The sequence below is a fragment of the Centroberyx gerrardi genome, chromosome 12 (genome assembly GCF_048128805.1).
Source record: "Centroberyx gerrardi isolate f3 chromosome 12, fCenGer3.hap1.cur.20231027, whole genome shotgun sequence".
NCBI classification, from domain to species: domain Eukaryota; kingdom Metazoa; phylum Chordata; class Actinopteri; order Beryciformes; family Berycidae; genus Centroberyx; species Centroberyx gerrardi.
In genome coordinates this window covers 13,839,718-13,865,381 of record NC_136008.1, presented here as the reverse complement: position 1 = coordinate 13,865,381, position 25,664 = coordinate 13,839,718, and the positions used below count along the sequence as shown (strand labels likewise).

At 45.1% G+C, this 25,664-nt stretch overlaps 3 protein-coding genes across 6 annotated transcripts; 1 reads left to right on the top strand and 2 right to left on the bottom strand.

Annotated features, from left to right (window-relative positions):
• Positions 1–226: 226 nt before the first annotated feature.
• LOC139921070 (uncharacterized) lies at positions 227–8,192 on the bottom strand. The gene is made up of 7 exons (XM_078287343.1): positions 8,056–8,192; positions 3,456–6,781; positions 3,112–3,304; positions 2,172–2,270; positions 1,829–2,078; positions 1,558–1,674; positions 227–1,057 (listed from the first exon to the last, which is right to left on the bottom strand). The coding sequence occupies exons 2-7, from the start codon at positions 6,344–6,346 to the stop codon at positions 894–896; spliced, it is 3,714 nt and encodes a 1,237-aa protein (XP_078143469.1). The 5' UTR covers positions 6,347–6,781; positions 8,056–8,192; the 3' UTR covers positions 227–893.
• A 2,045-nt stretch (positions 8,193–10,237) lies between these two features.
• On the top strand, positions 10,238–12,953 carry ltap1 (lipid transport auxiliary protein 1). Of its 4 annotated transcripts, none has more exons than XM_071911213.2 (7): positions 10,238–10,466; positions 10,623–10,724; positions 10,894–11,002; positions 11,126–11,179; positions 11,287–11,453; positions 11,641–11,699; positions 11,827–12,953. In XM_071911213.2, the coding sequence occupies exons 1-7, from the start codon at positions 10,404–10,406 to the stop codon at positions 12,038–12,040; spliced, it is 768 nt and encodes a 255-aa protein (XP_071767314.1). In that variant the 5' UTR covers positions 10,238–10,403; the 3' UTR covers positions 12,041–12,953. The 4 variants fall into 4 exon arrangements, with proteins under 4 accessions (XP_071767314.1, XP_071767313.1, XP_071767317.1 ...); XM_071911212.2 differs by having other exon boundaries at positions 11,284–11,453; XM_071911216.2 differs by lacking the exon at positions 10,623–10,724.
• Positions 12,954–13,114: 161 nt separating this feature from the next.
• On the bottom strand, positions 13,115–25,335 carry tuft1a (tuftelin 1a). Its single transcript, XM_071911207.2, has 12 exons — positions 25,142–25,335; positions 19,333–19,410; positions 17,955–18,056; positions 17,761–17,847; positions 17,429–17,479; positions 17,198–17,284; positions 16,089–16,199; positions 15,745–15,968; positions 15,537–15,642; positions 15,347–15,430; positions 14,941–15,035; positions 13,115–14,643 (listed from the first exon to the last, which is right to left on the bottom strand). Exons 1-12 carry the CDS (start codon positions 25,202–25,204, stop codon positions 14,571–14,573), a joined length of 1,161 nt encoding a protein of 386 aa, XP_071767308.1. The 5' UTR covers positions 25,205–25,335; the 3' UTR covers positions 13,115–14,570.
• Positions 25,336–25,664: the final 329 nt, after the last annotated feature.

Here is a 25,664-nt window from a genome sequence, read left to right as displayed (position 1 = left end):
AGTCTTGCATCCTCACCGGTGGAAATGCTTTGATTTTATCCTTTTACAGCTATTTCATCTGAAAACAGACACTACAGATACTACAGAAGATCTACAGATACTACAGAAGAAGATCTAGAAACACTGTAGATCTGACTTACAGCTCTCCACGACATAAACCTTGACATGTAGAAGGTAAAACCTACACCTATCTTATCATGATAGAGCCTTATCATATCTCTTGAAGTGTATCTACCTTACCACCTTACAGAGTTTTTTCCCTTTTTACCAGGACAATCTGTGGGAACTAATGGAAAGATAATATAATATTCAGTCTATCCCCCTCTGCTGGAAACTGGTTGTACTGTTGTATTTAAATAAGAAACATCAGTTGAAGTTAGGATTTATTAAAAAGCAATATAAACTCTAAATGTAGATAGCTTTCTATTCACAATATATTACAACATGTGTAACAATATTCCTTACAGCTTTCATGTACAACTATCACATTAATAGCATTTAATTGGCCAAACCATCTGTTACAATAGATGTTAGCCTTGATACATGTGTAAATCGTCAGTGCATTTTAATTATGGCTGGTAGAGAGATATCACAGTCCTCGAGGTAGATGTAGTCCTTAAAAATAGATGCACAGAGCCAAATAACTGTAAGCCTAATTCACACAAGAAATACACTTTTGGCCTGGTTTCTAATATGTTGTTTTTTCCTTCAGTGCTTTGTTGTTATGACTAACTAGAAACTAGTCTTTGAGCTGTTTGAATGATGCATTTGCCTGACTAATTAATGTCAAGGTGTTAGCTTGGGCTCAGATAACGCTGTGTCTCATGGATGGCTTTTATTCACTGGTCCACAATTCCCTGGGCCATACTGTGCCCAGAGTACCTCAATAATACTCATGTTTCCAGGTGTTTGAGGGGACGGTGTAGTACCACGTCCACAGGCCCAGGGGGCAGTCTTCTGATCAAAGTCCAGGCCTCCAGGCGTCTCATCCCCACCACACTCACACCTTCAATCTCCAGCACCTCATCACCAGGACACACCTTGCTCACCGGACCTCCTGGGAGTCAAAGGGGGAAAGGGAACGTTCAATAAATGTAATGTGAAAGTCTGTATACAACTAAAGTTAAACTTAAAGCTGTCATATTGAGGGTAGGTGTAGGACATTAAAGTATGAAATTATAATTCTTGTTAGGCTACTAAAAATATGACAATGTTCGCTATAGTATCCTCATTTGAACAGGAGTGATGTCTTTCTCTTTCTGCTTGTTTAAAAACCATTTCCAGACCTCCAGAGCTGAGTTCAAAGATTAATTGGAAAATCCTATCCAAAGCCTTCCAATATATATTCCAAATTAAAGTACAAAATATTAGAGATACTGTTTGTAAAGGCAGTCACATTTTATCGCTTGAATCTGAAATTTTGAATATTTAAACTTTAATTGAGAGGTTGGAGAGACATTATGATAAAAGCTATTTCTACTTCTGTCCACCTCTTTGAGGGAACATTCAAACTGTATTTCTCTAAGGAGCTGTGATAGGTTGACCTCCGGCTCTCACCCTGGAAGATCTTCTGTATGCTGAGTGGTCTGTCCCCCATACTGGAGCCGACACCCCCCTCCAGGCTGAAGCCCAGATCCCTGCTGAGCTTCTCCAGCTTCACACACACACGCTGACCTGGGAGGAGAGGAAAGCATGGATATGTCACTTTAAATAGCGGCATGTACTTGTACAACACAGTTCCCTCTGTCTGTAGAGCTGTGAGGTTATGCAAACTGTCAGGACACTTGAGCTTTAATGTCTGTGTTCTGGCCAAAGTCTGACCTCTCACCTGTTTCTGTGGACTGAGTCTGGGTTCGTCCCTGAGTGTCTGTCTCCGCTCTCCCCTTAGAGGCGCTGCTAAACCCTCCTCTCCTCAGGACCACCACTCCCATCCCGCGGGTCCTCGCCCTCCTCAGTATCCTCAGGGCCTCCCAGTGGGCGGAGCCACACAGCGGCGTGCCGTTGATTGACAAGACCTGGTCCCCTTCCCTTATGGAACCCTCCTGGGCTGCCACACCCGAGGGAAACACCTTGTGGACCTGGAGGGGAAAACGTTGACAGACACGTGAAGGGACTGAGCACAATGCTTTCATACCTTTTCAGAAAGAGAATAAGAAGTGATATTTCCTCACAGTGGTCGGCTTGTTCTGGTCCACGCCTCCTGCCACACTGAAGCCCAGTCCTACTCCCACCTCCTTATGGAGAACCACCACCTGCACATCGTCATAGTCCTACAAAGAGAGAAGGTGGAGAGCGTGAGAGAGAGAGATAGTAGTTATGGTTACATTTGCTATTTCAACATGATTTTAAGATTATCTTTTGATATTTTTTCAATTTTTTTGATAGCTGACAGCAGAGAGAACAGAAAAGATGGGAGAGAGAGGGGGGAATGACATGCGACTCGAGGCGGATTCGAACCTGGGACATCACAGCTACATGCACTTTGGTCAACTGAGCCACCATGACGCCCTCAATACCTCAATACCATTTTTGAGACCTGACTCTTAAAATCAGATTTTATGAAATCACATCACTGCATGTCCAAACTTGGCCTGAATATGGCTGTTATGCACCTCCGAAGGCTGTATTTATTTCAATCTGTGTATCATTTTTCCTGCTTTTTCCTCTTCACGTTGCTTGTATGTGCACTGTGGCTAGATTGTACCCAGATTAGTAAACCACTTCCATATCTGGTTTTGAAGATCTGATTGCAATGTGAGCAAAGTCAGACTTTTGTGTATCTATACCTGTCATACAAGTCTCAACACTGTAATCTATGCTATGACAAGGGAAAGAGAAATGTGCTTTCAACGTGCGCTGGCGTCATTTTAATAGCAGGCGTAATACAATCCAGTTAAATCTTATCTAGACACAACTTGGATATGAGACAATGCAAAGTGTAAAGGGTGCCATTGAAGCGACAAGAGTATCCGTAGCCAGAGAGAGAAAGAGGGAGAGAGAGGGACAGATAAAATAGGAGGGGAAGAGTTGTCTTAGTCACGGTAACAACAGGATCACTGGGGTGAGCTGCATAAAGATGCCACTGATGGGCAGCTGTAGCGCTGCTGGTACCTGCAGAGTGTTGTCCCCCAGGCCCCTGACGTCCTCCAGCAGCCTGTCCAGCTCCTCACTGGGCATCACAGACACACAGGACAGGGCCGAGATGTCGGAGCTCAGGGAGGCGGACCGCCGACCTGACGGCCACTCATCGCTGTCGTTCTCCGACTCGTAGTCAACTCCACCAAAGTTACACAGGTCTGCCAGACTACAGGGAGGAGAGAGGAGACAGGGACAGGTAGAGAATAGAAGGTAAAAAAAACTCTGTGATTGTTTCCATGACTACTTACATCTTAACAAGAAATATAAATACAGTAGGTGCATGAATTTATTTCCCAGCAGGCATCTGTGTTACCCACCTGACGCAGAAGCTCCTGCGATCTGACTGGCTCATGTTACTGGTGATGGTCACTGAGGAATCTCCAGAGTCAGAGTCATAGTTGGAATCTTCATCTTTCTCTGTACCTTCATCATCATCATCATCATCATCATCATCATCGTCATCATCTTCATCATCATTCCAGCCCTTAATCTTCGGGTTCCAGCCGGCGATCCAAGCATCCAGGTCCTCGCCCCGTTTCTCCCCCTTCGGATCGGGGATGGTGACGTCTGGCGGGACGAGATCGGGCAGGCTGCTGTGGGACGAAGTGGCGAGGGGAACGGGGAGATCTGGGGAGTCTCTTCCTGGAGTTTTAGCTGTGTGCGTGAAGACAGGAGTGCTTTCATCTTCTCTGCCTGCAGTGGCAGCGGTGTTTTCAGGCAGCGAGTGGTGTGAAAGAAAGGGCGAGTTGTGGGGGGGGTTCGTTGGAGTCTTGTCCTCATCACTAACAGGTGAGGGGATCCCAGAGGGTGCTGTTTTCTGCACACCAGATAGCTCAGGAGTACGCAGCAAACCAATAGAAGTGTCATTGGAGTTAGGCAGCAGCGATGATGGAGTATCGTCGCTTGTGATATCTCTCTTATTTGATTTGTCAGGGCTTGTGGCTTTGCAGAAATCAGTCTCATCTATGTAAAAGTTCTTCCTCTGTCTTTTAGCACCTCCATTTAGAGGGATTTCTAGTGTACCCTTGAGTCTGGAATATTTTCCAAAGTCATCAGAACGGTTGTTACCACCAGCCACATCCTCTTTTCCTTCCCTCTCAACCAAATCACCGCCTCTTCTCTCTCTGTTCCCCAGTCCCAGCCCCACCTCATCCACTGATAAAGACCTCAGGTTCGACCCTCCCTGGGCTTTCTTGTCCTCCTCTTGTATTTCACCTCTGAGCGCTCTGTCTGACCCTGCTTTGTTACCTGCTTCCCCTCCCCACCTTTCTCTCAGTCTACCTATTGCTCTCTCTGATCCACTCTTTTTCACTCCATCATGGACCCCACTGGAGTGTTCTGGCACAGAGAAAGTCCGTCTGGGCATCAGGAACTGGCCTGTTGCTGAGCCCTGGACTCTCTGGGTCAGAGCCTCAAACTGATGGATCTTATTTCTCACATTAGCAGCAGAGGGAGCAACCATCTTCTCTGGAAACGTCTTCCTTTCTATGCTTTTCACGCTGATTTTCTGTGCGCTCGACTCAAATACTTCTTTCCCTTTCACATCTTTTGCTCCATCATCAGCCCCGTTCTCTTTTTCCTGTTCTTTAACTCCCTCCATTTTCAACGCCGAGTGTCCAATTCTCTCTCTTGCCTTCTCATTTATTTCATCAATCCCACCTTTTTCCTCTCCACTATTTGCCCTGTCCTTATCCTTACTTCCACTTGCTCTACCCTCTCTGGACCCAGAAGGATCTCTGAAAGAAGCTGAACTCTCTTTCTCTAAGGAAGCTTGTGGCTGTGGGTGTGCAGAAATGATTCCTCCTGCAGCCCTAGCAGATCTGATCTGAGCTGCTACAGTGTTCTTGCTCCTGGCTCTATCCAGAGACCTGGTGCCCGTCTCCAGTAACCCTCTACCCCACTGAACACCCCCCTCCTGTGGATAGCTGCCCTGGATCTGTCCTTGCGACTGGAATCTCCCCGGAGAAACTGAACTGGCAGAACTAGCTGGATTCACTGACGTGTTGGTATCTGTATGAGGTGTACAGGTGGATGTTTTACTGCTTTGCAGAGGACTCAGGCTGTTTTTCTCCCCCCTGGAAAAACGTCTGGGGAAGGTTCCCCCTGCTTCCCCCTCATACGACACTCTCCTCCACTGACTGACAGGTGGGGAGACGGGGGAGACGGGGGAGACGGGGGTTGATCTTCTGCGAGGGGCCGCTGTGGCTTGTCCCTCCCACTCAGACAGAGGCCGGTCTCTCACAGGCGAAGAGAGGTCCTTAATTCTATTGGAATCCTCAGTTTTGCCTGACCCAGTGGACCCATAGAGTTTCTCTATCCGTGCCAATATACTCTGACCTCCTTTGGGCCCAAATGAAGAAGCTGTCTCCCTCAACCCAAAGCCTGAGTCAGATCCAGCCTGGAGCTTCAGCCTGGAGGGGAGAGACTGAACCTTACCAGCCCTCTCGAAAGTCTGACCCATATGACGCAGCCCTAGACCCACATACCCTTTTGGACGCTCATCCACTGGGCTTTTCTCTCCAACAACACTACCTGTACCTGCAGAGTTATAGGCCTTTACTGTAGACATCACTCTACTCTCTGTGCCCTCAACTCTATCTCTGTCTCCTGTCTTTTTCTCCAGACTTTCAGCCCGTTTATGAATGACCCCTCCTTGTTTGCTTGTGAATGCCAGTGTCCCAGCCTTGGTGCCCTGATCAGGATTGGATGCCCCTCCTCTCCAATCTAAACTCTTACTTCTATTGGGCAAGTTGAGCCTCCTCCACTCTGTCCTGCCCCGGCTCTCAGATGCTGGGTTACAGCTTCCACGTCTGTCACTGCCAGACTCAGTCATAGCTTTGCCTATTGTGCCATTCTGGTTCAGCTGGCCAGATGTTTTGTGGTCTGATGTTCCCTTCTCCTCACACTGACCACTGACACCAGAGTGATTCCCAGCCCTGGCTGGATTTCCGGTGACTGTGCGGACCTTGTTTGTGCCAGTCTGCCGCTGTGTGAGGAGAGGGACCTGCTTCTCCTCCCCGCGTATCCCTCTCTCTGTGACCTCCACAATGTTCTCCCTCTCCTCCTGTGGTAGAGCTCTTGGTCTCCTAAGACCCGGTCTGCGATTGAGACTGTAGGAGGGAGAGTTAGCTGAGCGGACAGTGAAGCGTGCTCCTGTCCTCTGCTTGTTGTACTCACTCACTGGAGTAGGGAGCAAGGACAAGTCCATTGTCTGAGAGTAAACAAACTTAATAACCTGCTGTAAAGTGCCAAATCCCAAAAAGAGAGCGGAAAAAGTGAATTTGATACTTGGAGATTCCAAGCAACTGTCTTTTAGACTCAACTCTGAAAGCAATTTGTCTGACTGCTTCAGTTTCGGGTGTGTTGTAAACACCAATATACTGTAGCCCCAGGAAAGTGGACAAACTGGCACAACTACAGTCCTCTCATGTTGAAGTTCTCCACGGAAGAGACCCAGCTGCACAGACGTATAAATCCTGCATCAACAAGCTTGATATTTCAATGATGCTGCTGATGGTTCTCTGTTTCGTGGTGTTAAACTGATGACTTTTCTTGGCTCCTCGTCTCGATTACTCACAATCTTCGTCCTGTCCCCTGCAGTCCTCGGTTCCCCAGCACAAATTCAGCGAACAGCTCCCATTGCCTGCCAAGCATAAAAATGCACAAATACAAATTTCCATCCTTAGAATGGAATGGGCTGGAATGTTGTGATATGTGGATTGTGGTCACTCTGGCTGCTCCAAATGGTCAAACAGAATCACAGAGTGGTTGAGGACAGGGAAAAGAGAGGGCTGGAGAGAGACACAAAGTGAACAATGAATGGAAAAGATATGAAAAATGATGAAAGAATAGGATAAAGGGGGATAGGAGTAAAATAGAGTGAGAGATAGGGAATGAGAGTGAGAAAAGATCAAAAATGAAAAGACAAGAGGCGGGAAAAGAACCAAAAACACTATGCTTACTCCAAACTCAATAGCCTGGTCAGTTATGTCATCAGCAACATGTTCCTGCCGTCCTAACATTCCCCTCATACTGACTCAATGAGTCCATTCACAGAAGAGCAGGACTCAAACAATGCACGCTCAGTTGTACACACATATCATAACCGGCTGTTTACACAAGTAACATACCCTAGAGTACCTGTCATCTTCAACTGAACCTGAACTAAAAACTGGAAAAACTCACCTAACAGCAATCCACTCAGCAAAAACAATGTATTAGTGCTACAATCAGCTTCTCTGCCTCACATACTAAACAGTCTGACACAGCCGAATAGAGACAGCAATTGATTTAAAGCGCCTAACAAAAGATCCAGTTAAAAATGATCAGATAAGATCGTCCTGGAGGCGAACAAAGTGAATCTGATTTACATACAGCCAAGCGAGAACAAGATAACATTAATACTGATGGTCAACGACTTATCTGGGATAACAATTGCCATGGACATCTGAATATAACTTACAAACATGTAAAATAGGCATTGCCGGGAAGCCAATGATATTATTTGCCTTTAATCATTTAAGTCACCTTAGAGTTAAGGTCTGATCATCACAACCTCAGCTAAACATAATCAACTGAGTCACAACACAAATACTGTAGGATACAGAATAACATCAAAGATTAGATAACAACAGCCTGAATAATTTGATGAAGCCAACTGTCAGCAAAACATGTCAATATAATATGTTCTGTGAAGTCTAATTACAGCGTACACCTTTGTGAGGGAGTTTCTGGCGGTGCTTTCCAATGCAGGTGAGTATGAGTGTCAGTTTACAGAAACACCTGCTCTGCTAGGTCACCAAGCCTCCCATCTGGGTAACCTGGGCAACACAGCCCCGTTTACTTTAACCACAAAAAAAAATACACAAACGCACACATGCACAGGCAAACACTCACTCACACACTCAAACACTTTACCTTTCTTAGGAGTGAGTTCTGTACTTGTCCTACACCATTTTGTTGCCATGGGTTCATAGGAAGCGCTCCTCAGTGACATCAGCTCAGAACTCCCTTCTCTCTCTCTCTCTCTCTCTCTTCTTCTCTTTCCATCAGCTTTGCATGATGAATTCTGTACAGTGACACAAACCTGCCACACTGGTTTATCCTCTCGTCCGCTCTCTTTCTCCCTCCTTCTCAGTCTCTTTCTCTCCTCCCCCTCCCATTGTTGCCTTCTCCCTCTTTCCTCTTCTCACAGGGTAGCATTCCAGACTAGCTCAATGTGTCACCCACTAACTTCTCAACAGGGAGTGCATGCACATACACACACACACACACACACACACACACACACACACACACACATATGCGCTTACACATACACACCCTACAGACATATCAAACTGCATCTCTGTGTCTATACTGTGTGACATCACCATTTCATAGCCCAAGGGAGAGGGGATAAAGTTCAGATAATTGTGTGAAACAGGCAGAACAACAGAAAAAAAGACAATAAAGATTAGACAGCCATACCATAGGCTTGTGATATCATTCCACCTTAGATCACCTCTCCTTCATTAAACACCAACAATAAGTCTGTGAGAGTTGACAGTGGTGACAGAGTCATGTTACCTGCATAATGCCCAGTCATCATTTTGACTGAGCAGGTATCAAAAGACATAAAGACAGAATCCCTTTGGGCCCAGAGACCACAAAGTCATTATACACCTAGCAAAGCCAGCAGGGGTAAATATAGCACCAAATGTACCTCTGCTGTAACTTATATTAGATCATATGCACAACAACACAACACAACTGCAGTGCAGCAGGCGCGCACACACACACACACACACACACACACACACACACACACACACACACACACACACACACACACACACTGTTTTCCTTTTTTATACACACAGCATGGGAAGAAGTTGTCCTCCAGCTCTCTGTTAGTTGAGAGTCTGTAGGCTTGGCACAATGTCGACTGCAGAGGAAAAGCATCCAAGATTGCAGATGCAGAAGAAGAGGAAGAAGAAGAAGAAGCAGTATTGTTTGTAGTAGTGTAATAGATTCTACAGAGTGGGAAGGTGAACAAACCGCCATTGAAACACACATAAACAAGAGGCATGCAGACTAACAAGCAGAAACATTGAAGTATAGCAATACTTACATGTTTTGTTGGCATGAGTTGTCTCATCTTCTTACAGCTGCACCGTGTCATGCACCAGCTACCGTCTTCCGTTGAGACAGAGGAAGTTGTGGTTGCAGCTCGGCACACTGCAAAGCCCTAGAGGGGATATCATCTCTTCTCAACGTCTCTCTGTGACTGTCAATAGCTAAAACAATAGCCAAATGAGACAGAGTGGAGCGAGACAAAGAGGATTGAGTAGCTCTGTGTCAGAAACATTAATCATAGGCACAGCCCTTCTCACCCTTAGGTCTTCTGGCAGAGCATGTGTTGATCCAGTGATCCAATGATCCAATCAATGATTAGCTTAAAGAAAGAAGGCTGTAGGGTTGCATGGTCTTCTCAGGACAGAGATAAGTCTGAGTAGGGGAGGGGGGGAACAGTTGCACTACGGATCTCACAGACACCCACCCCTGTTCCTGACAGATGAATGGCACTCACTGTTTCTGCAGGATGGATGCAAATCACTGTCTTGCTCACACAGACACACTGGTGCTTTTAAATTCATTCTTTAGGGTGTAGGCTTCAGAGCTCCCATGATCCAGACACCATGTGATACAGCAAACTGATGTGAGAAGGGGAACTTTGACAATGGCCAGTTATGATATTTACCCAGTGGGACACTAGCAGAAATTAACCGTTTGCCAATAACAAGCCATACAGAGACATACTAGAAAGAATATAATGCAAAGGGAGGAAAATGGCTACCTCAGAAGAAAAGAAGAGACACTTAATTGATCTTGTCTTCTTGTAAATATAATATAACGCCAATTTCAGGATCGACTGAAATGATTCTCGCTCAATTTACTGTGTCGTTATCATGGGATCCAGTGAGTCTTTGTTTGGTGGGGCTTTGTGTCATAACGTTTGAACAGCAGATGGCAGAGGCGAGGCGCCTGACGTCACCCACGCTCGCACGGATCACGTGACTATCCCGGATGTCAACAAACCGGGCTGACATGTATTGAGAAACGACACAAATCTGTAGAACTTCCCTGTTGTCTGTCTTTCCTTTAGCGTTATGTGTTTAAAATGTACTACTTGTGAAACCGGGTGCCTCATGAATTTTACCTGTAGGACGCACTTTGAAGTATTTAGTCGTTTAGCTTGGTAGATTTAAAGGAAGAATTTCATCATGCGGACTGATTCTCCTCTTTCACGGGTTAACGTAGTGCTTGTAATGGCCTACGGGAGTCTGGTAAGTGTGTTTGTTATAACTATGCTGTAAGTCAAGTTCAAGTCAACACAGACCCATCTAACTGGATGTCAGTCGGTGAAAGACCTCAGTAGACTAGAGTTGAATAAATATGGGGACATAGTGGTGTAGCTCATGTAATTCTTGGCTTGCCTCTAGGTGTTTGTTTTGCTGTTCATCTTTGTGAAAAGGCAAATTATGCGGTTTGCCATGAAGTCTCGGAGAGGGCCACATGTCCCCCTCGGCCACAATGCCCCTAAGGTAACACACACACACACACACACACACACACACACACACACACACACACACTCTGCATATGTAAAGACAGGGTCCATAAGTAGGACAAGTGCTATACAGTGTTTGACTACTATAGACATGCAGGTGTTCCTGTGTGTGAACTGACTGATGACATCTCTGTGTGCTGCAGGAGCTGAGACAACAAATTGACTCCAAACTGCATAAGGTCCAGAAAATCCAGTTTGAGCCTCGCCTGCTGTCCCCAGACGATGACCGGCTAAAACACAGAGAACAGCCTGGTGAGAGGAACACACACACACACACACACACACACACACACACCATGGTCTCTCCCCAGTCCTGGACCTACCAACATGTGCAATTTTTATCACAGCACACCGACATGTCTCTGTGTCTTGCAGGTTGCTATGACTACCTCTACAGGATGAGAGCACTGGATGCCATTAGAGACACTGGTAAGCTTTGCTGTCACTCACATTAATCATAGTTTGTTAGTGCTTCTTTCTGACTGTCTATGAATCCTTCCATGACGTTACTATAATGCCTTTCTTTCTGCCAGCAGACTTGCCGTTCCGCGAGCTAGGCGGGACGCCCACTGCTGTGACTGGGAAAAGGTTCCGGACCTGGCTTCTAGAACTACGGAATTCCCACTCCTTATTCCGCAACAGCCAAAGTTCCCTCATTGACACAGTGCTGGATGGGTACAACAGGGCACGCCACGGGGCAGGGGTCAGTGTGTGTGTGTGTGTGTGTGCGCACTGTATATTCATGTGTTTGCATGAACAAGTGAGAGATTGGAGAATGCATAAACATGTTCAGTTTGAATCTGTGAGGGATAAATACTGTGTGTGGATTACTTTCTGGATTTCTTAATGCGTGTCCTAACTGATCTCCATTCTTTGTCTCTTGCCTGTAGGTGTTTGGTGAAGCAGAGTTTTTGAAATACCAGGAAGCTCTAACTAAACTGGCCTCTGTGTGAGTAACTACAACTTTTCCCACTACACCCTCTTATTCCCTGACAGCTTTTCTTTTGTGCTAATCCCGATATGGAATGTTAGTTATGTGCTGAGGAAAATCTTTGTTTCTCCCCTCACTCTTTCAGTGTGAAGTCTCACACCAGCAGCAGCACTCTGAACCAGCGGCACCAGTCTGCAGCCAAAGACTTGACCAGTAGCGCGGAGCCTCCGAGCTGCTCCTCCCCCACCCAGACCACCTACCTCGCCGCTACGGCGCAGCAGCGCAGCAAGCGGCCCAAACACTTCCTGGAACTAAAGAACTTCAAAGACAACTACAATACTCTGGAGAGTACGTTCTGAAAGGACTACGACTCCGATGGAAAGGTCAAAGAAAACGGTAGTGCTGCCAGTGAAAAAAGTGCCTGTGGGTGGAGACAGGGTCAGTATCGCCACACAGTAGTGTTAGAATTCTGTTAATACTGCCTTAGGCCCATGAGGAAAACACTGCCTACCTGTACTAACACACATTACCTGGTTTATATTGCACTAGTACCTGGAAGCTTAGCCTACATATATCTATATATATATCCTGTATTACTGCAAGCATGAGTGCTATATTTGGAAAGAATACAGAAAAGATGACTAAATGTCTATGGTTGATTTGACCAAAACAAAACCAGAGCTATGTGGCTATGCAATGGCATAAGACAATCAGTGTTTACTGCACAACGTAACGGCCTATGCAGACTTGTTAAGATTCACCAACCTTATGTAACCTTGCTCTTAGTTTACAATGTTTATAGACTGTTACACTAGAAAACCAGTGTTATGTGACATATGGGCCTGGGTATCGATTCCTGGTGTCTCAAAGTGTTACAACGCTTTTGCACTGTCTCTACCGTTGATTTGCTGCTGAATGAATTTGACAGCCTGTTTTTGTAGCTTTTAACATTTGTTTTACAGAAGCCATAATTGATTGAATGAATTCTAATGATTAAGTGCTCTTTTAATTTGATCAATTCTCTCAGTGCAATGTAATTTAAGAGTATGCCATTAATGTATTCTGAATGTGAGGTATTGCCTTTGGGCCAGTCTAGTTCTTGACTTTTGTGTTGTTTCTGTGTCAGAGGTGGACTGGCCCCCACGTGTGTGAGCTGTGTGTGTGTCATTTGGGATTAGGGATTCACAGGAAGGCATGGCAATGCCTGAACGATTGGATTCTCTGTGGTGCTTACTGTACATTATGCCATTCCAATAAAATGGTGACATAGGAGTGTCTTGTCTGTGTTGTGCTTACTTGAGGTCAGTGCTAGATAGTAATGAATAATGAGTAATTGTAGTGTCGTAAAGCGTCCAGCAGGGGGAGCCTCCAGCATACCGTGTGTGCTAAAAACCCAGTTTGATCCCATCAACAACTAAAAAGAAGTGCTGCAGTAATTTTCAGAAATTTATTCTAATAACCAAAACACAAACACAGATGATATAGTAGTACATACAAACCTCTTCTATCACACAATAAAATGTCTAAAAAGTTTGTATTTAATATAAATAGATATAAAGGAGGAGATTGTCGTGTTAAGCGGATATTAGAATAGCAAATCACAAATAAAAACAAAACAATGAATAAAATAAAAACAATAATGAATGTTATGTACAAAAAACAACAACAAAAACAATGTCTAGGAACTGAAATGCATCATTGAAAATATTCTATTTGTAATAATGACACTTTTATGAGGGGCAATAATCTTGCCAAATGCCTTCATTACCATCATCATTATCTTCATTTTTTCTACAGACTTCTTACTCACATTATAAAGTGCCATATTGTTGTTGGCGGGCTTTAAAACCATACTCTTATTAATAACAGCTTTCTGCAAAGAACAAAATAAATAGCCCTCAAAAGCAACACAGAGGGTGGAGGCCTTATGTAGGCTGCAGTCAGTATTTACAAGTCAAAGTCAAACCATTCACTCATCAAAGTGAAGAGTTGTCGAGGATGAGTACAAGGAGGTAACTATTGAGTACAAGGACACAGAGCTACAGGATTTAGATCGTCAGGTTAATGTGTAGCGATTTTTATGTGACTATCAATCCTCCCTTCATGTGGTTCTAGTTGCTTTAATAGCGAAGAAGTCAGAATAGCTGTTGTATTTAGACTAGATCAGTCTTCAGCTGAGCTTGTCCTCCTGCCTTAGGTTCCTCTGCCTGTCTTTCTGTCATCACTGAGTCTAGTTAGCTATATGGATGCTACATAACTGTATGGATTTCATATGGACGTCCTTACCCTCTTCAGATCTCATTTGCCAAAATGTTCACCATCCTGCACTTTGCACCTCTGTCAGTTTCGATATGACATGGCTGATTCTGTCTCCTGGGGTAAAGTGCTCTGTACTGTTATAAGACCTTTCATCACTGGTCATGGCCTCTATCTATATACATAACAAAGGTATTCAAAACAGGGCAGGGAAAGAGGAAACTGTTACCATACAGTATGCAGTCTTGCATGTAAAACTTCAAATGCAGATCAGCTCAATCAGTATGCTTAATGTATCTACATCGAAGCCCACACACACGCTCATTCTTGCATATGCACACACGCATGCACACGTACAGATACACAAAACATACGACCCTGTGCATATGTGCCGACAAACACATCGCGTAATTTCCTTCAAGAGCGGCTGTGGTCTAAAAGCTGAGTGCTTGGTGGATGTGTTGATGTAGTTACAGTGTGTGTTGCTGTGGGAGTCTCAACATCCCAAACATTGATGCGGCGGTCAAACTGGTAGTGGAGTTGCAGTCTGGTTTCAGTCCGTTGTCACCGTTGTGAACGGTTTGGTGTTTCTCTTCTATCCCATCTCTCTGTCTATCTTCCATGGCCTTTAATTCAGGACCTGATCTCGATGACTTTGATGAAAGGGAGTGGTTTGTTAGATGAGGTGGATGGCTTGATTGGTTTGCTGTGGGAATAATAAGAAACAAGTTGTTTTTAGATTTATAACAGCACGAAAACGGCTGATACCATGTAAACAGACACTTACAAGACATGTATGTATATTTGTGTATTTGAGTGTGTGTGTATGTGTGTGTGTGTGTGTGTGTGTGTGTGTGTGTGTGTGTGTGTCCACTACTGTATAACCACAGGGGGGCAGGTGTGTGAGTTGATGAGAGGTCAGTATTTGGTTTATGCAATGCAGTGTGTGTGCGAGTGTTTACTGTTACGTGTGTGTGTGTGTGTTGCATGAGACTGAAGTTACCTATAGACGATCTGGGGGTTGCGCTCTGATGAGAGATAGGAGTTTGACCTTTGCCCTCCCAGGAAGTAGTCCATCTGGTCATGCATCTCTCGGTTCTGCGCACAGAGGAGGGGTCAGAGGTCAGAGAGAGAACGAGCGGACACAAAGCAGACAGAGGCTCTATCTCCTTCATCTAAGACGTCTCTTACACATCTCCCCTCCCTCTGCAGAGATCAGGATCAACCGGATACATTAATTCAACATGGGTGAAAAGGAAAAGACGAGGAGAGCGTCACGTTCGAAACGAAGATTATGTCCACAACCATGTACCCACAACATCCCTTCCCTCACTCCCATCTTTACTCTGGCTCTTCTCTTTACACTTACACAGAAATGACATTACAATAATATTTAGAGAAGTCCTCACCTCAGCCTGCAGGAACGCCACCTTCTCCTCCAGCTCTTTGATCACGCGGTCCCGTTCCTGGATCACCATCCGAGAGTTCTGGAGCTAAAGACAAGAGCAAACACACACACCCAGGCATCAGTGAGCGCTCTGCAAATATTAACATGGAGACAGTGTGTTTAAATGACGGAGTCCCATGTGCGCGTCTCACCTGTTCGATCATGTGTCTGACTTTCCTCTGCTGGCTCTTGAGCATGTCATCCAGATGGTGGATCTTCTCTCTCAGAACAGCCACCTCCTTCTCCAACTGCTCTGTCCTGCAAATATAAACACTGCAGTTACAGCACACTGCTGTCATTGATTCATAAATAATTATGCTTTGTCTGTGTGTGTGTGTGTGTGTGTGTGTGTTAGCGGACCTCTGCTCCCCCTTCTGGCCCTCCTCTCTGATCTTGCGCAGTTCCCGGAGCTCCTCCTCGCGGCTGCGGATGGTCTCCCGCAGGGAGGCGCTCTCCTGCTCCATCCCTCCCAGCAGCCTCTGGAGCTCCTCCATGCGCCTGTCCTTCCTCTCGCTGACCTCTTCCACGTTCTTCAGCTTCTCCCCCTGGTCGCTCAGACGCTCCCGCAGCTCGTTGCCTTCAGCCTGGGGGGAGACAGGGAGGAGGTGGGTATTCCTTTAGTTTCTTTAAAATAGGGCTGCAGTGCAACAAAATACAATGCATTTATGCATAATGAGTGTAGGCAGGTTGTATCTGTGTGTTACCTGCAGCATCTCTTTCTCCTCTTGGTGTTTCTTCTCAGCATCCTGGAGCTGTGCGTATAAGCGCTTGCTGACTTCCCGCAGTTTTTCTCTCTCTGCCTCATCATCCGCTTCCTGTGTGAAAAAGAGAGAAAATTAGACTGTTGACTTCATGATGACTTCTTATGTAAACAGTCATAAAAGTGAGTGTTGATTGTAATGGAAATAGTGTGTATGTTGAGGAGTGAGTGATACTGTAAAGCAAGCTCAGTGAGTTTGGCTGAGCACTGAAGACTGTGAGGAGCTGTACAGCTGCAGGTGTTTTAACAAAGGTGGATCAGTTAAATGACACAATGGGGGAGAGAGGGAGGGGGGGGGTATGCAAATGATAAAAAAATAAAAAAGAGAACGGGTGTGTCAATGTGCGTCACTGGAGCAGGAAAACTTGGATCATGACCAATGTTTCTCTCCTATTTCTGTAATGCTTATGTGAGTAAGCTGTAGCCTGAGTCACAGATAAATGCTATAATTGGTGTCAAAACAATTGAATCAGACGAAAAGAGATGAATGCCACACTGGTGTCAGCTCTATTCTGCGTCCCACAAAACATTGCTGACATGTATATAGTACTAAATGCTAAAAGTACTTGGCTCGCAACTTGACAGCAACAAAACTATTAACGGATAAAGCATCTGTGGAATGCTGGGAACAATGAAGAGGGCCTGAACACACACAATAACACAGGCAGAGGAACAGTGTGTGCTGCCCGGAACAGCCCTTTCACACATATTCATACACCCTGGGGTGCTATCAGCATATTTACTCTCTGTCATCATTTTAACTCTTTCTTTTACCCTTATATCTGGACATCTGTTTCTCTCTCCCGCTCTAACAGAACCCCTCCCTTTGGCCGGGGCCTCTGGGAGGTGAATTTCAGGGATCGCTTTACACTCTACAGGCATCACATTGTGATACACTGTGGCTACGATACGCGTGAGTGGCAACAGGTCAGTGTGAGATTTGATATGTGTGTATATGTGTATCTCCGACGTACATACATGAAGACACACACACACACACACACAAATATAAACAGGCTTTCATGGAGATGGCGCACGTGAGGAGCTGCTCACCTGTCCGTCAACTTTAGCCCCTCCCTTGGGGCCGGACGACGCATTCTTTTTGAAGGGAGCGCTGACCCTCCATCCGTTAGTGTGGGACTGGAGAGAGAAAAGGAGGAAACAAGGAAGGAAAGAGTGAACGACAGAGGGGAGAGGGAGATGCAGGAAATGACGTTAAAGCACAAAGGATACGCCGTGTTAACAATGGTGATGGCAAAACACGGCGGCTCAAAATAGACCTACCTTATTCTTGGCTGCCATCTGCTCCCTCAGCGTCTTCAGGCAGTACCTCACCTGAGCAAAACACAGTCACATAGGTGAGTTACTGAGATACAAACACTGTGGATAGTATACGGTAACATAAGATATTTGGGGGACATTTTTATCCAAAGCACCTCACAGAACCGTGGCAGTTTTAGTGTCAGGCGCTATTCACTGATCAACACAGTAATACCATATCAACAGAGAGAAAGAGAGAGAGAGGAAGAGACAGCGAGAGAGACAAGAGCAGGGAGGAATTTACATGATGCAAACATGCAAATTCTTACATAATACAGGGAAAAGCAGAGACTGACCTCTTGTATCTGTGAAACTTCGTCTGATAGCATCTTCAGGCTCTGTTGGTGTCTCTGCTGCTCCTGTCTGCGGGCCTCTAAGTACACCTGGAACAGGTAAACACACAGGAATTACACTGATGTGACCACAAAGTAAACACATACCATTCATTTCTTAGGAACACATATAAAAACAGCCAATGTGCCACACCCACCTTGATGACCTCCACCTTCTCCTCTGTGGGTTTGATTGGTTCGGGGGTCAGAGTCGTCCTCTCACTGGCCGGCTGCACCAGGGCAAACGCACGTCCAATTGGCTAGAGATCAGAAAGGAGAGGATTTAGGATGTGGCAGGCGCAGTGTTGCGTGTGTGTGTAGATGGGTGGGTGTGATGTATTTCAACACCATAAGCACACGTGAACGGGAATTAAATCACTGTGTTCTGCTGACGCTATGAGAGGAGTCGGAGCATGTTGGGGATCGATGTTGCAATGCCGCATCTGGAAGAACACCGTCCAATAAATCCCACCCAGACGTACTAATGTTACCTAACAGTGATGATACGCCCATCCGGACCATCTAACATGATTGATACACAAAACTCTAATCAAGTCATGCAGCTTGTTATGCCATTAAACTCTTAGATTAACTATTAACTGACAAAATTGAACACTTCAAAAATATACTGCTTTTCTCTGTCTTGTCATAAGCACATTATTTCTGCGTGAATGTGTGTGTATGTGTGTATGCGTGCGTGTCTACAGTGTCTGTAATCAGGAGCCATAAACATTTAGCCATAATCACTACGGAGACCTTGACTAACCTATAAACATCTGGTGCTTCTGTGGAAGTGGTAAACACTAGGCAGAGTTTAGTCAAAACCATGGGGAGAGAAGGAGGGAGGGACACAGAAGGGGGTGGGGAGAGGTTATGTAACTTTGCCGCTCTGGTGGTCCCTTTTTTTTTTTTTTTTATAAGTTTGGCACTGGTTTTGGTAGAACAATGGTTGTCTTCAGAAGTTTTGAGAGCCCTTGTGTGAGAGCCACACTGATGAAAAGGCGATGGCAGCTATGGCATGCGTGTGTGTGTGTGTGTGTATGTGTGTGTATGCATGTAGTATAATACGTATGAACATAACTCTCAAACTACTATCGCTCTATTGCACAATTCTCTGGACCTTCGAGATGATCGACTGTACGCATATTCGACATTCAGATACTAATACGGACTGAGAGAAAACTTTATCTCTGAAGAAAATACTAAAATAAATAGTATCTTACTTATCTAAACAAAATGCAGATTATTCTCAGAAACTCATGTGTCACAACAAATGATACCCAGTGTCCATCAAAGACAAAAAAAGTCAATTTATTAGTCGTGACATAATATCCTCTCTAACCGGGAACTATTCCCAGGAACAAGAATATAGCAGAATTTGCCCCAACCATCCGGTATCCTGACCAGGCATTTAAGAAACACTGATGAACTTTATTCAGTGTGCCTTCCCTTCACTATCTCCCACTGTTGTGATGCCCCAGACTGTGTCTACGTGTCTATCCAGAGTGTGAGTAGTCGGGTGTAGGGAGGTCTTACCTTTCCCCTGGGCTGCTCGCTGCTCCTAGCCGCCTGGTTCTGGTCGTGCAGTGTGAGCCGCAGGCGCCTGCACCCCTCCTGAAGAACCAAACCAAGAGAGGAGGAGATGAAGTGAATCCACAAAGAGACCGTTATGTGATGGAGAGAGTAATTGAGGACTACTGTAAGGAGGAGAGGAAAAAAAAGGAGGAGGAGAAACTGAGTCATACTCACTGGATGAGGGAGGGAAAGAGGGAGAGAGAGAGAGAGAGAAACTGAAAGGGCGGGCAGCACCCCCTTAGAGAGCGGGGTAGAGCGTCAGAAAGAAAGCAAAACTTTTCTACAGCTGCAGAGAGACAGATTGTTTGATTTAAATTGTGTGCTATGAACGTCACAGGGACTTAGGTGGAAACTCTCTAGGCGCTCACAGCCAATTGGAAACACTGGGTGGGTTTCTGGGAAAGTGGGCAGGAAATCTAATGTCAAGCAAGACGGAACATTTCCATGGTAACGAAATCTCACAGTAGCCATAAACTGTCTGGCTCGTGAACAATACGAGCGGGAGGAGTAAGTCGGAGACAAAACAATACACAGACCAGCACACTTCCACACAAGACAAGCACAAACATTTTAAAGAGCAAAAACACAAACTTTCACGACAACACACACTTCTCCATTAGTCACGAGAGAGAGGTCACTATAACAGGAAAGTCTGGCCTGGGATGTGAACGGGTGTGTGTTTTCCAGCACAGGGAACCCCCTCTATTACTGATACCCATGTGAGTGTGTGTACGTGTGTGTGTGTGTGTGTGTGTGTGTCTGTGTGCACGCGCATATATAACTATGCGGATGTGAGGGAGGAGGTCAAAGAAATTATATAACTCGTTCCAGCCAACACATCTTGTTCTGTTTATTTTCCCTTGTGTATGCATGCACTGTGTCCTCCTGTCTAAATTCATGCCATACGAAACGAAACACACAAAGCAGAGATCGCCGCAGTGTTCTCCAGCGGTTAAATACTGTAAACACACACACACACACACACACGCATACACACTGTAGTCTGCTACCATTGTATTCTACAGTGCCATTGCCATATTGAACTCATCAGTTAATAAGTTAGTTGGATGGAGGACAGCAGAGTTATGTGTGGAATTTGACTTTTGCTGGTGATCATGAGTACCATGTGTGGGTGGGTGTGGTGGCATCTCTGTGTGTGTGTGTGTGTGTGTGTGTGTGTGTGAGTGATTATGGTGTATGTGTGAGTGAGTGTGTGTATTGTCGACTGTTTGGTTGACCTTTAGCCTCTTGTAACACTATAACTAATAACTGAGTTAATACAGAATCTTGCTTTGGCTTGCTGACACTTGGATACATAACATGCAAAACAAAAGGCAAGTTACCCTGCAAGTCCAGTTTGGACTGTCAAAGGGCTTGTTCTGGCAGTTTAATTGTGTCAGTCAAACAGAAATAAAGGAACTGCTGTCTTCCCCTCTGTATAGAAACCATGAAGAGGTTGGCAGCAGTCTGTGTTTGATCTGGGTTGTGTTGCGTAATACAATGATAAAGGGTACTGAGATGTTATAAAAAGAGAAGCCACATGTTGTATATAGAAGGCCTTTGTGTGATTGAGTGATCACCTGTTGTGGAAGTACAGTAAATACACGGACCAAATAAAGTAGAGAGGGAGAGATGAGGCTGGCAAGGGAGGCGAGATTATGACAAGAAAGTGAAACGGCAAAAAGAGAGATGAAGAGGCAGAGGAAATACACAGTGGACAGACGGGGGGGGGGGGGGGGTCCAATTACGATAAACGAAAGCCAGGAGGATGAAAACAAAATTCTCCTCTCGTTCCGCTTGTTTTCCTCTCAGATTACAGACACCTGAATGAGGCCCAAAATTTCAGGGCAGAGGAGGGGAAGAAAAGAGCGGAATGGAAGAGAAAGGGGAACAGTGAGAGTGTTGTTGAGAAGGAATGCATCATTATACAAGTTCCTGGCCCTTCATAGAGAACCAAACAAAGACTGTCCCAATCCTCTCTCTAACATGGACCCCTCACACGCAAGTCCCTCTCTCTCTTTCTCTCTCTCTCTGTTTTTTCCCTCTTTTATGCCCACACACAAACAACGCTGTCTATACTGCCTTCAAAGACAACCTGTAATACTAGACTTCCAGGGAACACGGACAATGGGACTAGCGGGACGTGGTCATGGACAGTGATGCATGCATGCACACATACACACACACACACACACACACAGGAGTAACCCAAAGTACACTCTACCTTTATAATAGGGCAGTAATCTGAAACTGAGCGCACACAGCGTCCACACTGTGTTGGTCCGTGGACAATGGGCACAAAAGATCATGGGGTACGGCTGACTCAAAGGCTTAAGGGGTATGAAGACTCTTTTGTTTTCAGCTGTGGCATCAGGAGGCCTGTAAGCCATCTGGGTGAAATAGCTGAGGGATGACTACCTACCTGCAAATGGTGCTGAAAATCTGGCACAGCTGCCGAATTTGGGGCAGAAAACACCAACTATCCTATAGAAGAAGTCTCCCTTAAAGCTCTATATGACTTTCCTTATATATATATACATATATATACCTGTATACCTGAGACAGAACAGAAGACATTGTTCTGACATTGTTTGATTTCCGAGCGCTGTGCTTACTGAGGCAGCAGGTTTTATAGCTGTATATAGTCACACATCCTCAAGTACCTCCGGGGGCAACGTTCCTCTGCCCTGCATTCCACAGAGAGAAGTCCTCAAGTGTGTGTGTGTGTGTGTGTGTGTGTGTGTGTGTGTGTGTGTGTGCACCGAACCATCCCACAAATCACTCTATCCCTCTCATGCTCCGCTTCCCATACCTGTTGCACAGATGTCACTTTTCCTCCTTTGTCCGAGCCAAACCTCGGCATGTGAGGCTCTCCGGCTGACAGGTGTGAACCGACAGCACAGGTAGGTAAGCAGTGAGTTTTAATCATGTCGTCTCAGCAGTAAATCCTCTAACACCTACCAGCTCAACACACTCTGCTGAGCTGTAGTTACTGCAGACTGGGCGGTTCCCCAGGCCGGCAGAACAGAAAGTAATTGTTCTAGTCCTTACAGACTGAAAAGGTTAAGCAAAGGTTAAAGGGAAGAGACCAGCTGAGGCGTGAACTGACACTGAAGTGTTTTGGAGGTTTTCCTATCAGGTGACAACCTGAACAGGCGCAAAGTAAATAGCTAGTTCATAAACGTGGCCGTGAGTCGTGAAGTGAGAGCTGTGATGACGACAAACTCTTCTAAACTTCAAACTGCCTCAGGTCTGTAACGAGCACTTCGATGGAAATGTGACTTCCTTCTTGATAGAGTACCCTATATAGTTTCTACCATATTCTCCTGTTTCGACCTGGTCTGTGTAGTGTGGGAACAAGGTGTGCTTCGGTACAACGTGATCTCATAAAAAGTTCCTCTACATAGATGAACTTATAGGTCATGTTTGGCCCATTACCAGCCAGTGATGTCAGACACAGCCTGACTGAGACGGTGGCTGAGGATGAGGAAAAAGGGAGGGAATGGATTAGGTCAGACAACGTAGGGAAACGAATTGTCTGGAAGGATAGATGTGGCATTATTTAAAAAGTGGCTGAGCAGACAAAAGTCTGGAGACAGCTTTTTGGCTTATTGAATTTTTATGGGGGGAAAAATAGTGCCATAACAAACTGAAGCAATTCACACAGAGTGAAGTTGAACTGTAGCTGCTCACTCCTGTCACACTCAAGTCACACAACAAATTTTAGTCATTATCATAAAACCTTTGAGAACATTTTGTGTCAAGGCCAGAGCCGACTGTTCTTCCTGTTTTAATCTTAGATTCTCTCCTCACACTGCCGAGAAACTCACACCAACAAACCAACACAACAACTGCCCAAGGCCTCTCGCTGCTACATCAGGTACATTCCTCCTCCTCATGTATCTTTATCCAGGAAGGGTTTCGTTCCAAAATGAGATTTAAAAAAACATGACACCCACTCTCCCACACTGAGCGCTGGCATGAACGATAAGCACATTATAGGTTGGGAGTCATCTTAACACATTTGCTTTTTAAATAGTTCCGTTTTTTGAGGACAGAATCATTTATGTTTTTCAAATATTGCCTGCTAAATTTCAGCATTTGTTTTTTCCAAAATATTCAAATAGCATTTTGGAATGAAACCCTTCACATGTACACGTATGTGCATATTTTCATAAATGATCAGTCAAATCATCCACAGTCACGGTAGACTGCATGTAGAGGTCAAATAGTTTGGTTGCTTTTATCAGTCTGGCCTGAGGTACCGTATCAGATATGTAAATAAAGTGGGTGGGTGAGTATTTGACTATTGGACTTGTCTCTGATAAACAGGATTATTAGTCTGTATGAAGGTGATGCCAATTTTAGAACACTAATTAGAGCAACCAGTTGCATGTTGAAATGTGATGCAAGATATCATGAACAGAACCTAAACAAATAAGGAGTTTCAAATATTGCCTCACAGCAGTTTACATGTTTCCTGGTAACACTGAATAATTTTATGGTGTGTGTGACTGGTGCTGCCCTTTGTACACTCTGACCTTTTGTGGCTGATTTGATTTACAACCTTACACAGCAACAACTGATACTTAAGTCTCACAGACCTTGTCCCATGACAGATTCAGGACCAGGCTTATCCAGCAAAAAATCCATACTCGCATTTGGTTTAATTCTAATGATATTCTATTGAGTGTTCGCTGCAGTTCCCTTTGTAAATTAATATTAAGTAAAGTGAGGCCAGCGGATCTGTTTGCTGACAGGTATTGAGCTCAGCAGGAGGCTGCTGATAAGGTGAAAGTGTCATGTTGCTCCGCAACCCCATAAACCAGACAGCGGGTTAACAGGTCGGTTTTTCAGATCAGGTGGATGATTAACCCTCTGCAGCAACAGGCAGAGGATCAGGCCTGTCTACGTGTCCCGGGCGATGACTGCTCGTAGTTCATTTACAGGCATTCAGCAGCAGACCACGCACCGCAAATGATGGACATGTAGGCTTTAATCCTGTTTCACAAACTTCACAGGCACAGGTGGTGCACATAATACACAGGCAAGCTTTGCAGGTCAGTTTCCTTAGCTGCCTTCACTGTCTGTCACAACTGCAACTATAAGTCCTAGACTGATGTAGGCAGAAGGCAACAGTGACAGGCACAGATGTTATCTGGGCTAATACTGTGCTGCAGTCTGTGTGTGTGTGTGTGTGTGTGTGTTGGGAGGGGGTGCTAACAGGCTAATACTTTAATTACTACAAGGCCAGAGCCTTAATAGCACAGTACTTAGAGCAGATGAAGCCTCTCAGCCTGAGGATCTCTGTCAGAATCACAAAATCACACAGTGCCTATAATCCAGGCCAGACCATAGAGCAGTGCTGTGTTTTCACAGAACAGTTTCAAATAAAGAAGGACCAACACATGGCTCATAGCAACCAAAAATTAGGGATGGAGAGCATTTAAAAGACTAGGCACGTTCAGCCTACTTCATCCTTATCCCTGGCTTTCTGGATGATTCAGAAATGACTGATTCTTTAACATAATACACCCAAATAAGACATCACATTACACATCACACACACACACACACACACACACACACACACACACACGCACACAACCAATTCTCCTCTGCGCGTTACGCGCTCCATTCACTCCATATCCCATACAAGATACTCAGACCTTATTTTGACAGACCAAACACACAGATATCAAGTCATTAATAAGAATACAGAGGGAGAACATTGACGGTATGTTAATGAGATCGAGTAACAACAACTTACCCCATATCTGTCTTCACTTCGGATGTCCTCAAATGTGCACAGACTTCTCGTCACTCCGTTCATCTTCGAAAAATATGTGATAAATACTCCACAAATAAATAAATAAATAAATAAAACCAAGTATATATATAAAGGTTCCTGCTACAGAACAACTTATTTATCTCTCTCTGATCTTCTGGCTTCACCGTCCACAGTAGCTGCTGCTCTTATCAATCTACGCGGTTTACCGAGCCGGTATTCATGTGTCTGTTCCCGCCCCCTTTCCCTGCCTCATCGCATATTATAATAACTTACCTCACTGTCTCATCACGTCAGAGAGCCAGTTTGGGAATGTGTGACTTTAACCCGCCCCCATTTCTCCTCGGGCACGCCCACAAGGCGACCGAAAAAGCCAAATAGGGAACTAGGGAAACAGGGAGTAGTTGTGCTGGGAGGGTCAGTAACCTGCAACATGCTGAAACTCCCTGCAGTGTTAAACTTACACAAGAAGAAGAAAAATAAAGTTAGGCTACTTGTAATCGAG

Bases quoted from the DNA above. Each gene is read 5' to 3' on its own strand.
- LOC139921070 (XM_078287343.1), bottom strand. From the start codon at position 6,346: ATGGACTTGTCCTTGCTCCCTACTCCAGTGAGTGAGTACAACAAGCAG. The intron at 2,079-2,171 runs GTGAGGAAATAT...TTTCCCCTCCAG, and splicing joins ACCAGAACAAGCCGACCACT to GTCCACAAGGTGTTTCCCTC. The intron at 1,675-1,828 runs GTGAGAGGTCAG...CTCTCCTCCCAG, and splicing joins GACTCAGTCCACAGAAACAG to GTCAGCGTGTGTGTGTGAAG.
- ltap1 (XM_071911212.2), top strand. From the start codon at position 10,404: ATGCGGACTGATTCTCCTCTTTCACGGGTTAACGTAGTGCTTGTAATG. The intron at 10,467-10,622 runs GTAAGTGTGTTT...GCTTGCCTCTAG, and splicing joins TAATGGCCTACGGGAGTCTG to GTGTTTGTTTTGCTGTTCAT. The intron at 11,003-11,125 runs GTGAGAGGAACA...TGTGTCTTGCAG, and splicing joins AAAACACAGAGAACAGCCTG to GTTGCTATGACTACCTCTAC.
- tuft1a (XM_071911207.2), bottom strand. From the start codon at position 25,204: ATGAACGGAGTGACGAGAAGTCTGTGCACATTTGAGGACATCCGAAGT. The intron at 17,285-17,428 runs GTAGGTCTATTT...TTCTCTCTCCAG, and splicing joins AGATGGCAGCCAAGAATAAG to TCCCACACTAACGGATGGAG. The intron at 15,431-15,536 runs GTGAGACGCGCA...TCTTGTCTTTAG, and splicing joins TCAGACACATGATCGAACAG to CTCCAGAACTCTCGGATGGT.